Source organism: Rosa chinensis, chromosome 3, assembly GCF_002994745.2.
Source record: "Rosa chinensis cultivar Old Blush chromosome 3, RchiOBHm-V2, whole genome shotgun sequence".
Taxonomy (NCBI): domain Eukaryota; kingdom Viridiplantae; phylum Streptophyta; class Magnoliopsida; order Rosales; family Rosaceae; genus Rosa; species Rosa chinensis.
This window is the reverse complement of record NC_037090.1, coordinates 13,110,670-13,125,521: the sequence shown is the minus strand read 5'-3', so window position 1 is coordinate 13,125,521 and position 14,852 is coordinate 13,110,670. Positions and strand designations below refer to the sequence as shown.

General features: G+C 35.6%; 1 protein-coding gene across 1 annotated transcript; it reads left to right on the top strand.

Moving 5' to 3' along the window:
• The first annotated feature begins 223 nt into the window (after window positions 1-223).
• On the top strand, window positions 224-14,757 carry LOC112192457 (cyclic nucleotide-gated ion channel 1-like). The gene is made up of 8 exons (XM_024332211.2): window positions 224-425; window positions 562-629; window positions 4,907-5,288; window positions 5,417-5,638; window positions 6,993-7,273; window positions 11,930-12,044; window positions 13,746-13,820; window positions 13,997-14,757. Exons 2-8 carry the CDS (start codon window positions 592-594, stop codon window positions 14,411-14,413), a joined length of 1,530 nt encoding a protein of 509 aa, XP_024187979.1. The 5' UTR covers window positions 224-425; window positions 562-591; the 3' UTR covers window positions 14,414-14,757.
• Window positions 14,758-14,852: the final 95 nt, after the last annotated feature.

The following is a 14,852-nucleotide window of genomic DNA, read 5'->3' as shown; positions in this document are numbered from 1 at the left end:
CATATAAGAGTAAAGTTCATCAATTCTAGGGAAAGAATTGAGCTGACGGCTATAATTTTCTATATTTGGTAGAAAAGCATAAAGTGAATGGTAGACTTTAGTTATACCTTGCCAAAAGAACTGATAGAATAAAGGTATTGGTCTAATATGTTTGTTCTTTCCTTGATCGACCTTCCCATAAAGCGTTCCTTGATACAACTCACTAGGTCACCTTCAACCATACTCGAAGAATTTTCGGAGTATATATATATGTGTGTGTGTGATGTTACAAACTAACCATATCGACTTGATCAACCTTGATCAGTAGTTCTATACCAGAGTTCGTTTCGAAGGGATTTCCTGCATCTTCATTTCCCAAATTTCCCCTTCTTTTTAATCCGATCATCCGTAGAAGAAGGCCTATCCAAAATTAAACCATCCAGCAGGTATAACTCACTGGCGAAATGTAGTTGGTTAACTATTATCTCTTCCTGTATATGTATATCTTTTTATTTGCTCTCTGTGTTTCTTCCACGCGCATTTTCCTCGTATAAATTCTCCTTATATGTGGTCAACATTCAGAACTTTGTGGTACAAGGAAGTTTCCAAGTTATGGCCATCTCCACTGAATGGGACCGTTTCTTTGACAGGTTAGTTGACTCGATCCTTTAACTATAGTTCCTTCTTTCTGCTTTCTCATCCTACATGCAATCAGAAACTTTGTCGTAGTCCAGACTTGGTAAAGACTTTCGTCTTCTTCTGTTAAGAGGAAATGCACCCATGAATTTTGGGAAATTGCTGATTTATCTATTGAATTAGCCGCTGCCAATTCACTGTTTATTCTAAATTGATCATTGCTTCTGGTTACACAATAAAAAACAATTGGCATGCCAATTTATTTATTTATTTATGAACGAAACTAATTTAAATGACAATAATGGTACACTAATTAATTATTAATCTATCCATTTAATAATGACAAGAAAAATTCTCATGAACTTGAATGGTAAACATTTGACAAACTAGTTAATAATATTTAATAAGATTCAGAAAAGGTCAGTGATAGTAACTCAATGATTTGAAGCTTCATTCACTATTTGATTGAGAGGTAGAAGGTTCGACTCTCTTCCTTCTCAAGCAAGTTTTTTCCTTCAGAGTCGAAGTCAATTTTTTTCTCTTTAGAAACAGTGGACTCACCACTTGTCTCCCAAATTGCCCGACCTAGAGGGTGACAAAGAATTGGTCATCCAATCTCCCCACTACGTAGTCTCCTGCGTTTGGTCGACCAATATTGGATCGGTGCATTAATCAATTTGGGCAGTCAATTGCTCTCACCATCTCCAGTGGAGATGTCTTTTGTCATGGGGAGTGTGGAGGACCAAACATATATAATTGATAGCAAAAACACTTCTTTAATCCATATGTTTTTTTTTTAAAAGGGGTTTGGAACCCAGCCTAACTGGAAGACTCAGCCACACGCCCGAATATTATTAATAATAGGAGAACCAGTGTACAACGAGGGGGACATATAACCTTCGCTTCGAGTAGTAGTACAAGAATCCTCATATAGTGCATCCTGAATAATAACATGAGCCTTCTCTAACTAATACTCATCTAAATACGATAGACTAGCGAGGTGTGCCAATCTATGTGCAACACCATTCGCTTCACGATATATAGACTGTACTCTAGTTGAAAGAATAGAGCTCAGATAAGCCTTGCAATCCTCCACAATACAGCCAACTTCTGACAAGTCCTCCATATCTCCATTAACCGCAGTAACAACCATAGCACGTGAATTTGACATATCAACCTCTATGTCAAATTTGACAGCCCCAAATTCCATGTCTTTTTTATTTTATTATTATTTCTCTCTCCTTCTCTCTCTTTCCTTAAAATTAGGCGGCGAGTTCCTTGCTTGGTCAAATAGTCGCTGCTGCCTAGTGGCAGGGTGAAACTTAGTGTCGCTGGATGTTTTATCCTGTGGCAACATGATGGGAAAGCTATACATATGGAAATTATGCTAAGCTGTAATTGAGTTGCAGATCAAGTTATCTTTCCGTTGTGTCACCGCTGTATGACTTTTGTCAAAGAAAACAGAGACTCCAGTCGAACGCTCTTTGCTAGTTGGTGCCTATTAGGATACTTGTTTGTAGTCGAGGCTCATGTTATTATCTCAGGAAGTTCTCTTGCTGTAATTTGTTCTCTGGGGTTTAGCTATCATGTCCCCCCCATGTATTCCGCTGTTTCACTAATCAAGGTTTGAGGGCAGTCGCACCGACTCTTACTTCAAAAAAAAAATTATACTCAATTTTGACATCTCTATTTGAGCAAAAATTATTCAAAATATTAAGGTGTCAAATTTTCCATGTCACATGTCAAATTTGAATCTGACACAAGTTAAAAAAACATCTTCATTGGAGAAGCTTTTATGGTGCCAAATAAAATATGCTACATTCAAATTTGGAAGTGCTTGGCTCAACCACAAGGTGCGTTGAGTCTGCCACACTCAGCTAGGTGTTAAAATCTCGGATTTCTTATTGAATGAATTTGTTATATGCATTATGTTAAATTTGAATTTGACATATGAGGTGATTATTTGTGTTATTGCTTGAACTCTAATAGATATGTTAAACTTATATTTTATTTTACTATATTTAATTTTCTTAATGCTTAATTTATCCTACATTTTCTCATAGTTAGTGACGCAGATATATTAAAGAGAGAATACAATAATTTTGACGAATTTTTTATTATTTTTGAAATAGAAGTTGAATGCCAGATGAGTTTAATCATATTTCGCCACATATTTTTGCTACATATTTTTTTACTAACGGCAACATAACGCCGTTGCCATCCGCTAAAAATAATAAGAAAGGGGGCAAAAAGCTTAATTTTTCCAGTACCATGAGCAGCACCATATGTATTAACCTTTAACTGAAAAGCACAAGGAGCATGCCAATTTACCTCACCAATTTGATGTGTTCTTGAGGCTCTAACGCTGATTCCAAGAGCACTACAAATACAAAGCTCATCTATTGAGTTACTCTGTCTTCTCTCCTCAAAGCCCAGCCTCTCTCTCTCAGAGCTCTCATCAAAACCCAAAAGCTGCTATCCAAATGGAGTTTCCTTCTTCTTCTTTTTTTTCTCACCAAACTCATGTTAAATCTCCCAAACTCCTTGGACTAAATTCAAAATTTTGATCTTGAAATGTGTATTCTATCTTTTAGCTTTAGTTAGAGAGAGCATATTAAATTAACACTTGGTTTCGGTCAGTGGCGGATCCAGGATTGAAACCTTGGGCGGGCTTAGATTTCTTAAACACAAATATATATATATATATATATATATATATATTATGGAGAATCTCGATTATGCGAGATAATTTTATTAATTTAAAAAAAGTCACAATATAAGCCACAATTTTATATGCACAATGAAAAGAAAAGAAAAATATACCTTGGAAAGCAGTAGATTTTAGCTACTCTAATAATGGACTCAAGCTTTTGCCATTCACTTTGTGTTTTAGTTCGTAGTTCCAATTCATAGTGCCATTCACAATTAAACAAACAAACATAAAGAAGCCTCCTATTTGAAGCACAAAGTTGATTAGCACAACACTTTAATTAAACCCAAACTTGACAGAGCATCGTTATACAACTTGATTAAACCCAAACTTGATTACTCATTAGCACAACAAAATTGTTGCGTTATACTTTAATTAAACCCACTGAAGAAGTGTAGATGAGCCTCAAAATTACACAAAAAAACTAAAACCTCAACAAGGTCTAAACTCTAAACTAAGAAACTAGCTTCATCCCACAATATAATCGCTGAGGGTATAAGGAATCAGTAACAATTTCACCACAATCAGACTACCAAAGTCAACCATATAAATTTCCTGCTAACCAATTACTCAAGTCTCAAATCATCTTTACCAATTACCTTTTTACCACACAGTACAAAACACCAAGTAGCAAAAAATGTCCAAAGCAACCAACTTTATCCACAAAAACTAAATCTTTACAAGACCCAATAACGCATATGCAACATAAATGAATTAGGAGTTTAGGGTTGAGAACAACCTTGGGAGTGACGATGGTGGACTGGTGGCGGCCTTGACTATTAGGCAGCGGAAGGAGCGGTTCAGTTATACTGCAGTCTGCAGCTGGAGAACCAAACTTGCTGTTTGAGGGTCTAAGTCCTGGCCGAGATAGCACAACAATTGTCAATTGATAAGTATTGAAATCAATTGCAGATTTGCAGAACAAGGAGACGGAGAGAATGCTGCATATTAGATTTCCAGAGCAAGAGAATTTGATGTCTTGATGTCTTCATCTCTGAGAGAAGTGGAGAAGGGCAGAGAAGGCGAGAGGAGGAGGACGACTGGACGAGAGTGCCGAACTGGGCAGATTGAATAGCCCGAAGTTGTTTTCTGCTCTGGAGTCAGGAGAGTAGGGTACTTTGGGTGGCTTCAAAAATGTATACATCTACTATTTTTTTTTAGGCCCAAAAATCTCGGATGGGCTGGAGCCCGCCCAAGCTTCTACCTAGATCCGCCGGTGGTTTCGGTAACTATAGGAATTGGATACAAAATACTAGCTTTGAAAATATGAGATCCGAATCATGGAAGCTAAAATTCAATCTCTTCCCTTTTCTTCAATTTGCTCAAAGTTTTGATGAAACATGTATGCCATGGCTAGGGGCTCTGTGTTGTGCGATGATGGGTACTGGGGAAGAAAAGGTCTGGGTTTGTGTTAAAGTATATCATTTTAATTTAATACATATCTGATTACTTTTTAGTCTTTTAGTAAAGCTAACAGAGTTAAGGACTTCAGGGTAGGTTAATTTATATATTGTTTTGCTTTTTAGATTCTGATTCATATTTTTCCATGAAACTAAATTATATTTGTTTTGTCTTGGTCAGATTCACTTCAATACATCCTCGTGATCCTACTTTAAGCCTTGTAAGTTTCACAGCCAAGGTAATAGTAATGTACTTGCTCCCATTTATCACACGCCCTGTCAATGTTCTCGCCGATGATATTCCCCCGGTTGACCTATCATCTATGGTGTATCTACTACTGGATCCTCTGTTTCTATATGCTCCTTCTATCAACCAGAACACCAAGTGTATCTCGTTGGACAACAAATTAAAGACAACAGCTCTTCTTTTTCGATCATGGGGAGATCTTCATTATCTATTCAGAATATACGAAGGCCTTAAGGTTTGCTGGCGGAAGGGCCCTACCTATGAGAAAATGCTGGGGTTAGCAGGTGACGCAGTGGCTGTTCTTCCTATTCCACAAGTAAGATTGAGAAGCCTTCTAGGCAGCTGAAATAAATTCAATATTTTTCACAGTACATATCAAATACTAACTAGCTCAATTAAAAGTATTGCCGGCTTAATCATCTGGAAATTCTATTGTGTGCGCAGGTTGCAATTTTAATTTTTCTTCCAAAGATGAGGGGCTCCAACTCTGTGAAGACAATGACGTTTTTCAACTCCATTATTGTATTGCAATATCTGCCAAGAGGTTACCCCCTCTATCTACTGTGCAAGAACATTAGCATGCTGAACATTGACGATAGGGGATTCACGTCGCAAAAATGGCTTTTAATTTTCGCCAATATCTATGGGTACATTATTGCCAGCCATGTACGTTTATATCTTATCGCTACTTATTTTTACTGCTCCATTAAGATATTCTAACATGTTGTTGAGTTACAATAAAGAGAAAATGTTACAAACAGTACCTGAATTAAGATTTATTCTTAACTTTAGTACCCGATTATCCAAAACTATCAGTTTGGTACCCAAAGTTTGAAGTCTGACCCAAGAATGCTACACGCTGTCCATCACGGTGTTAACTAGCTAATTACGTGGCATATTTTGAGGGCCCTCATGGTTTGTCACGTAGCAAAGACTTAACGCTGTGATGGACGACGTATACCATTCTTGGGTCGGGCTTCAAACTTGGGGTACCAAAGTGATATTTTTGTATAGTCGGGTACTGAACTTAGGAGTCAGCCTTAGTTCGGGTGCTGTTTGTAAAATTTTCTCTTTGAATAAATACACCGACTGCAATAGAATAATGTTAGCTAAACAATTTTTTTGGATACCATATTATCTCACTTTTTATGTGGCAGCTGATGTGACACAACCACGTCCTTTAATAAAATTATCTCATTAATTGAGTTTTCTATTACAACAGTTGTCACATAAAATAACATACATATGGTACCCAAAAAGGTGGTTCATTTGACATTACTCTTAAATGATGTTTAATTACAAAGAAAAATCTTTGCAACCTTATTACTTTTCCTAATTAGGGGGCCGATCCGTCGTCACATATTTTATAGTTAAAGTTATACTTAAAATCTTATCAATTAGATTAGATATGTATTAGCGGCATAGATTAAAGACAATTTATTAGTTTTTTATAGTTAAACTTCATCTTTGCGTGTAGTATGATTGATAAGCGAAACCGTTTAATCTTACATCGTCATTTAGAGATGAATCTCTACATAAGAGTAATTAATTGTATTAAAGACAATTTATTAGTTTTTTATAGTTAAACTTCATCTTTGCGTGTAGTATGATTGATAAGCGAGACCGTTTAATCTTACATCGTCATTTAGATATGAATCTCTATATAAGAGTAATTAATTGTACATCATTTAGTCATTCAATTTTATCAAACACGTAAAAGTTAATCATGAACAATTTAACTATCATGGAAAATTATTCATTTATTTCACATTGTTCGTTAACTAAATGATATATCCAAGAGTATTTGTCTAATGGACTGTAAGGACAAGTGAATCTCAAATATATATATATATATATATATATATATATTAAAATGAGATACTTGAATTATAATAATTTAAGACGGTGCAATCTTAGCTTTCAAAGTTACTTGTCTATTACAATCTCTCAGAATGTGTGCATTTGATTGTATTTTGCACATACGAGTATAATAAACTTAATATTTTTTTCTTTTAATTAGATATTCGGAGCGTTTTGGTATTTTTTCTCTATCCAACGAGAGATAGAGTGTTGGGGACATGCTTGCAGAATTGAAAATGGATGTGAATTTAGTACTTCATGTGTTCAAAATCCGTATAGAAATATCACACTTTTAGAGAACTTGTGCCCGGTAAATCCCCCAAATAAACAAGTATTCGATTTTGGCATATTTCATGATGCTTTACAATCCAGCATGCAAGGATCAACAAATTTTCTACAAAAGTGCTCGCGAAGTTTTTCGTGGGGCTTACGAAATCTAAGGTTTGCACATATTTCACCTTGCATTGACTTGTTTACTTATTGTTTGTGTTTTAAATTCCAGCATTTTTCTCTAATAAAGTTTTGTTGTCATTTGAACCGCATGATTATCAAACTGAAGTTTTTTTTTTTTTTTTGGGTCAATGGGCCTTGAGGCCTTTGCTTGAACTCTGGATCCAAGTTATTAATTTCGTTTTTATTCAAATTATTTGGACATCCCTCTTCAGTCTTCACTCTTAACCTTTCCAATATTATCATCATTCATTCTTTTTTTCTTCACCTTTGCATACACCTCGCATCACCTGAGGGAGGGAGCGACAGAGAGAGACCCGTGTACATTTATATACTTGATCCTCTTCAATTTTCGCATCCACCTTTAACCCAACGTAGAAATACTTTATGGACAATAACATCTCTAGTATTACGTGGAGAGAGAGAGAGAGAGAGAGAGTTGATCCTCTTCAATTTTTGCATCCACCTTCAACCCGACGTTGAAATATTTTATGAACTATGTAACATCTCTAGTATTACGTAGATTTATACGTAATTAGATTTCTAAATGGAAGAATGATAAGATTTAGGTGCTTGCGTAAGTTGAAATTAATTGATCTCTGTACTAGTTCTTTAGACTTGGAAAGTTCAATTTAGATGTTGCTTTGTGAATAATTTTGCTAATTATGGTGCAGCAAATGTTTTGCTCCACTGGGATCTTCCCTATCTGTTGTGGTTTTTCTGGGTATTAGGAGCATAGTGTTGCACTCTGGCTGACATTTGACGGCTAGTTGTGTGTTTGGTAAGTATGGTCGATCGTAATACCCTAGCTAGGTGTATTTGGAGACTAGCCTGGATCCGCTGGCCGGTAGTAAGTTCGATCTTCGAGTGCTTTGATTAGTGGTTGTTTCCAGTGGCAGAAGGACATGGTAGGCTATATGGGCTAAAGCCTTGACAATATTTTGGGCTAAAAATCCTTAAGTATATATATATATATATATATATATATATATATCTACCTCCAGCCTAAAGAAAAAAAAATTATATGTAGAAGTCCCGTGTATTCCTAGCTCCCACAACAGCTCATAGTCAAGCATCACAGCCTCACACAGTCACACTACTCTAGTGTTTCGATGGAGGTTATGGACTTATCGATTGAAATAAGGTATGAAGCTCTATCGATCTCCTCTGTTATTCACTTATCACTTCTTCTTCCTGCTCTGTTTTTCCCAACGGGGTTTCCTCAAAGAAATCCCAGATCTCCTTTTGCCAAATGTCGATTCTGTTTGCTACCACTGGTTGTGAGTTGGGCTTTTGTGTATGAGTTGAGGTTTGGGAGGGAGAGAGAGAGAGAGAGAGAGAGAGAGAGAGAGAGAGAGAGAGAGAGAGAGAGAGAGAGAGAGAGAGAGATTCCATGTTAGCTGAGGATCTTGATTCTTGATCATGGATTCATGGTCGGTGAGTCGGTCACTCGGTGGATAGTCGCCTCATAGGCTAATCCACTAATAGGCTATGATGAATTGATGATTCATGAATGTATTTTTAGTTAGAATTACCGACTGATGTAGTGATGTCTTTGTTGATCATGGTCTGATGGTCGGTGGATAGGTGAGGCTATGAATCTATGATGATTCATGATTATATAAATTACTGGCTAAAAAAAAAAAAAAAATTATTGTGCCCTTCTAATTAGCCTAGACAGGAATTGGATCCTGGTTCCGCCACTGGTTGTTTCCCTCTTCCTTCTCTGCCGGTGTTCGATCAGCTTGTTGTTGCTGTGTGAAGATTAATGCTATTGGAGCCCGATCTTGTAAGGTTGTTCGCAAGCTGTCATAACTAACAAGTCTAGGTTGCGGATACCAATATTTTAAAGGAAGATACTTGGCTGCCCAAAACCAATAAGGACACGACATGTGTCCAATTTCACTTTTATCTTCCTATACCAAAACGCTGCCTCTCTCTTCTCTCTCTACCAACGTCATCACCACAGTCTTGTGGGTACCACTATTCTGCTAAAATAACATAAAATTAAACACATGTCATGTCCTCATTGGTGTTGGTCAGCCACGGCTGACCATGGCTGGTCAGCCAAGTTTTGTCCTATTTTAAAACGCTGAAGAGTAATCTGAGGCATTTTCAGAGGAGCCTCAGTAAAATATAAGTCATATATATATATATATATCTATATAAATATATATAATATATATATATATATATATATTGTTTTAGAAATCAGAAATTGAGAGAAAATTACTGTGTATTCTCATTGATAATAGGAGTATCTTTATATAGAGGATTATAATGCATAGAATCCAAATCATACAAGGAACTGAATAGGAATATCTAGATCCTTCTATACCCTATTACCACTAGGTCAAGTAACCTAGAGTTTGGGCCAAACACAAAATAGAGATATACTTGAGCGCTTCCCCTTGTGTTGCCCAAACGCTGTGCTTCTCTCGTTGCCTCGCTAAAAACCTTGTCAAGTAACAAAAACCCAGTAGGACAAAAATAACCTCGGTCAAAGGGGAAAAAGAGCACAACACACCATTCACGTTTCGAGATTTACATGTAGACATCTCCCCCTGATGTCCGTGCCTCCCCCTGATGACTACGATCATGGGAATTCAGATAATTTCCGCAAGCCAATTCTTGCCACATGTATCTCGAACGTGGATTTGGGTAATGACTTAGTAAACAAGTCTGCCACATTGTCCTCAGATCAAACCTGGTTTACTTTGATTTTGAGGAGCTTCTGTTGTTGCTGATTGTAGAAGAATTTAGGCGATATGTGCTTAGTGTTGTCGCCTTTGATGTAGCCCTGCTTCATTTGTTCAATGCAAGCTGCATTATCCTCATAAATGCTAGTAGGCACATCCATGGTAGACTTCAGACTACAGTTGCTTCGAACATGCGTAACTATGGATCGTAGCCATATACATTCACGAACTGCTTCGTGAAGAGCAATAATCTCTACATGATTTGAAGAGGTAGCGACTAAGGTCTGCTTTGTAGACCTCCAAGATATCGCAGTCTTTCCCATGGTGAATACATAGCCAGTTTGGGAGCAACTTTTAATTTGTGTGGGTCAGAGAGGTACCCATCATCAACAAAACCTTCCAAAACACCTATATTGTTTTGGGATAGGGAGAGGCGACGCAGTCCACCATTTATGGTGTCCCTGGCACTTGATGGGTCCAAATCCATTTTCTCTCTGTAAGGATAGAACAAGCCCATATCAATCGTAACTTTATCGAAAGATATCCTTAACACCATTCCAATGACGTCGTGTTGGCGCAGAGCTATATCTAGCTAAAAACCCCAAAAATGCATAACACAAAACCCTTGTGCAAAACCTAGTCCTTCATTCCTCTTCCTAGTGCCAAGTTTCTTTGTCAGCTTCTGATTAATTATGGGCAGAGAGGTGATGTTGTCGGAGGTCGAAGGTGTTGGATTTGGAGATGAGTGCCTTGGGCAAATTACTAGGTGCCTAGATCAGACTTAGGTCTAAAGTCTAAACCTTCAAAATAATGGATTAAGATATGAAGAGACGAAAATACCCTTCAAAAATTGCCATATGGCAGTCTCCATAATGGAGCTAACGGCTTCAGGTACTAATGTTCGGTCGGAGTCAAAACCTCAGGTACCATTCTAATATTTTTTAAACGTGAGGTACCAAAATTTATAATGAGCAAAATGTTAGGTATCGTACGGACGATTTTCCCTATCAGATTATTTAGATTATCAGTAAAAGATGAAAACATACATGTGTATTTACATAAATGTACATATTTATCATTACTTCCACCATAGACATGAAAAAGTATATGTCTGCACCACTTCCACCATAGACAATAAATACTCTAAAGTCTGAACATATAAATTTTCTTTTCCTTTTGTTTTTTCTATTCGAAGTTTCAAACCCACTTCGATCAAATTAGTACATAAATCAATATTAAGTTCTAAACTCAACAACTATACATTCTATATCATAAAAACTCAATATTCAAAGACTATTCAAAATCTAACTCATATATACCTCAAATTTCTTGAAATCCTTTGATAAAAATCTCTGATTATGCTGAAAATATCTTGCTTTAAGTGGGCAAAAGTACCTCAAGGAGCCTCCTTTAGAGCTGAATCTTGAAGAAAACTTATTTGGGAGTAGAGAAACTAAGTCTGGAAGAGTAGTGGGTTGGGAAACAAATTTGGGGATAAAGATAAAACATGTGGATTTGAAGCCCTTACTTGATTTAAAAAAAAAAAATTGCAACGCGTACGCTTTCAGCAAGCTTTCTACGGCTCCACCTTGGAGACCTTTTTAAGCGCCTAGCCATCAAAACAGAAGTGTTTTGCAGATGAAATCACGCTTTAAATGGGCGCGCTTTTTAAATCATTGGCTAATACCGTGATTGGTAGCAAATTGAACGTTGCCATACATGTCAAGGATTATTGTTTATCAATTATATTTCTTTTAAATCTTTTTCTTTTTTATTTACTTAAGGACAACAATGGAATATCAGTAGATAAATTAAGAATTTAAGACGTAGGGTGGATTAAGTAATTGGCAAGCTCTCACCACTAAAATGCATTGAATCCTAATTACTTTTTACGCATCATATCTTTTATATGTATTACTTTATGTTTCCTTTTTTTTTTTTGGTTCAGTTCTTTTGGCTCAAACCTTGATGATACCAGTGCATATGCAGGGGAAAACTTGTTTGTGGTTCTCATTTCGATAAGTGGCTTGGTACTGTTTATGTATCTATGGGGGAATGTGCAGGTTAGTGATGATTAAGAATTAAACTTTTTACATTTATGGTATCAGTTATTCCAAATAATTAAATAGGTTATAGTTTACTAACTATTAAGAACATTTTTAGTAGATTCTCTATTTTGCCTCATTAACTATTTTGGAGAGTCTGTTTAGCTTTTTATATATTTTAACAGCTGTACCAGACTCCTAAGTGGCTCTCCATTATAACTTTTAGCTATCTCGCTCCTAAATATAGAGAGCGAGATAAGACTCTTTATAATTTATAACATTTCTTTTGAGTTATTTTATGTAATTTTTAAATACATTTAAACTATTTAACTTTCCTTTAAAAAATAATATAAATTCAAAACTAGTTATCATAGAGAGCACTGATGCAGACATATTTCTAAAGTGGCTAGCTAAAATAACTTTTTAGCTACTTTGGCTAAAATTTGACTCAAAAATAGATAGCATTGCTAAAGATGCTCAGTAGATAATTGAAAGTGATCTTATATATAGATAATATTATTCTATATTTATTTCTTTTTAATTCTAGCATTATTTTTTATTAATTTTTTTGTATTTATCATAGTACCCGTTAGAATTAATTGAAAGCTAGTATATAGTCTTAAGTATCTTCATGTCTTTTCACCATACTTTGGTCAAAAAACTGAGTTATCTTAACACACACTAGAAGGAAGCCCATAGTGTGTGTGTGTGTGTGTGTTTGTAGTTAAAATAAATGTAGAAAAAACACACACGCACACGCACACGCACACTATTAATATGAGAAGCGAATTTGTCATCCAAAACTAAAAGTTTTACAAAAAATAATCTTGAAATATTACAATTTTTTTTAGCAAGGCTCATTGGTGGAATGGTGGGTTAATGAACTTCTTTTTTAGAGTGGGTAAAATATAAGGTTCAAAGAAAAAAGAAAAAAACTGAGGTGTTACTGATCGAGATTATGTATTTATCATTTTTCATTCATTAATCATCAAAAGGCGAGGAGAGCTTGTCCAAAAAAAAAAAAGATCAAAAGGAGAATATACTATCCTATGTCTTTCCATCTTACGTTTAGCAAATCATGTTGCATGTGTATTTCTTCAAAAGCAAATGATTCGTTTTAGAAATAATATTAAATGTTCAATCAAAGAAAAAAAATTATATTATTTCGGGAAGTGAAATTCACACTTCCCATTTTTACAATTTATACTCTATATTTCCGTTTTTAGTATCTAAAATTTTATCTTTCGTTTAGTTTAGTTTTTTTTTTAAATGCATTTTGTCTTTTTTATAAAGACAAAATTTGGGAGTGAATTTCCTGTGTGGATTGCAAATTTGAGAGTGTAAATTTCATTTTCCTAAATTTCCCTGCAAAAGTTTAAGGAAATTATAAATAATACAATCTCCACACATAATTTGCTTATCTAAACATGACTATGCATAACCTGCTAATTCGGTTAATAACTTTTCGACCAACAATAAGAAACATTAACATCATTAATATTAAGAACTTTTGAAGACAACATTGACTCTCACATGTTGAGGAAATTATAGTTGGTAGCAATTGAGGTTAAGCTTAAGTAAGCGTATTTTGAAGAACCTCTCATTTTACAACAACACTTACGCTTGAATTATTTTGTTTGATTTTTCTGGTCCGTTACTTATAGTGTACACCCATATGTGTTTCAATTTACCGAATTGAACCTACTTGTTTTGGAATAGACATTTATGCAGATGGTTAGCGAAAAGAAGATGAAGAAGATGAAAATGGAGGGATTCAAGAATAAGCTTAAGAAAGTAAGTTCCTCTTTCCATAAAACAAGTATCGCAACAAGATTAATCACGCCCCCTTTCTCTCTCTTTTTCCCTCCCTAAATTTTCCTATGAAAATTTTATTCCAAGATTTTTGTAAAACGATTTTCCTTATAAGATTTTATCCTCTGTTCTTTTTCTACATGTAAACTTAACCTTAGGTCGATGGGCTTAAAGATAAAGGGGAAGAAGTTTTGGAAAAAATCTGTGAGTATCTCGAGCCAATGACATACAGTAAGGGACACTACATTATTCGAGAGGGGGAGCCACTTGATATGATGTTCTTCGTCACACGGGGCAGTGTACTCACTTATGCGACTAATAGTGGTGGATCAAATGGTTCTTCAGGTACTATCCAACGTAAGAAAGAGAAAGATGATTTGTATGGTAAAGAGCTTCTGGCTTGGGCAAAAGAGTCTTCTGAATTGTCCAACTTACCGATCTCTGCAATAACCGTCAAGTCCCACAACAGAGTTGAAGTTTTTGCTATCCAGGCCATTGATTTACAGCTTGCTGTCTCTAAATTCCAAAGTCAATTCAGTCTGACCATAGCTGTCGATCATGAAATCGTGAATTAATTTACTTATCTCATTCCTATAAATGCCATTTTGTTTTACTATAGTTAGGATCTACCCAAGTTTAATTTGCTACATGGTAGGACGTTTCAATACCTTAATGCTATGTAACTCGTTCAAATAAAACTTGAAGGTGTGATTCTCTTTTAATTAACTTTGGCAGTAGATACTGTAAACTTAAACAGAAAAGTTATTAGATCTCTTCACAAGGAATACAGATACAATTGTATAAAAATAAGAACAAGAAATAAATTAGAAATGGATCATGAACCTTTGAACTGAATGACCACTCAATCCAAGCCCAAGTCTTCTGCACTGCATCTCAATATTTGGTATTCTTTGTATGGGGCAAGAGACTGTATTACTGAGAGCATATGAGAGAGTGCATGGACCCAAACTTTATATAGAGAATTGGATATTATGTAACCTCCCATAAAGGAAA

What these genes read in the sequence shown, in the direction of transcription:
- LOC112192457 (XM_024332211.2), top strand. Translation starts at nt 592, where the DNA reads ATGGCCATCTCCACTGAATGGGACCGTTTCTTTGACAG. An exon ending in TGGGGCTTACGAAATCTAAG is followed by an intron (nt 7,274 to 11,929) that starts GTTTGCACATAT and finishes TTTTTGGTTCAG; the next exon opens with TTCTTTTGGCTCAAACCTTG. An exon ending in TCAAGAATAAGCTTAAGAAA is followed by an intron (nt 13,821 to 13,996) that starts GTAAGTTCCTCT and finishes ACTTAACCTTAG; the next exon opens with GTCGATGGGCTTAAAGATAA.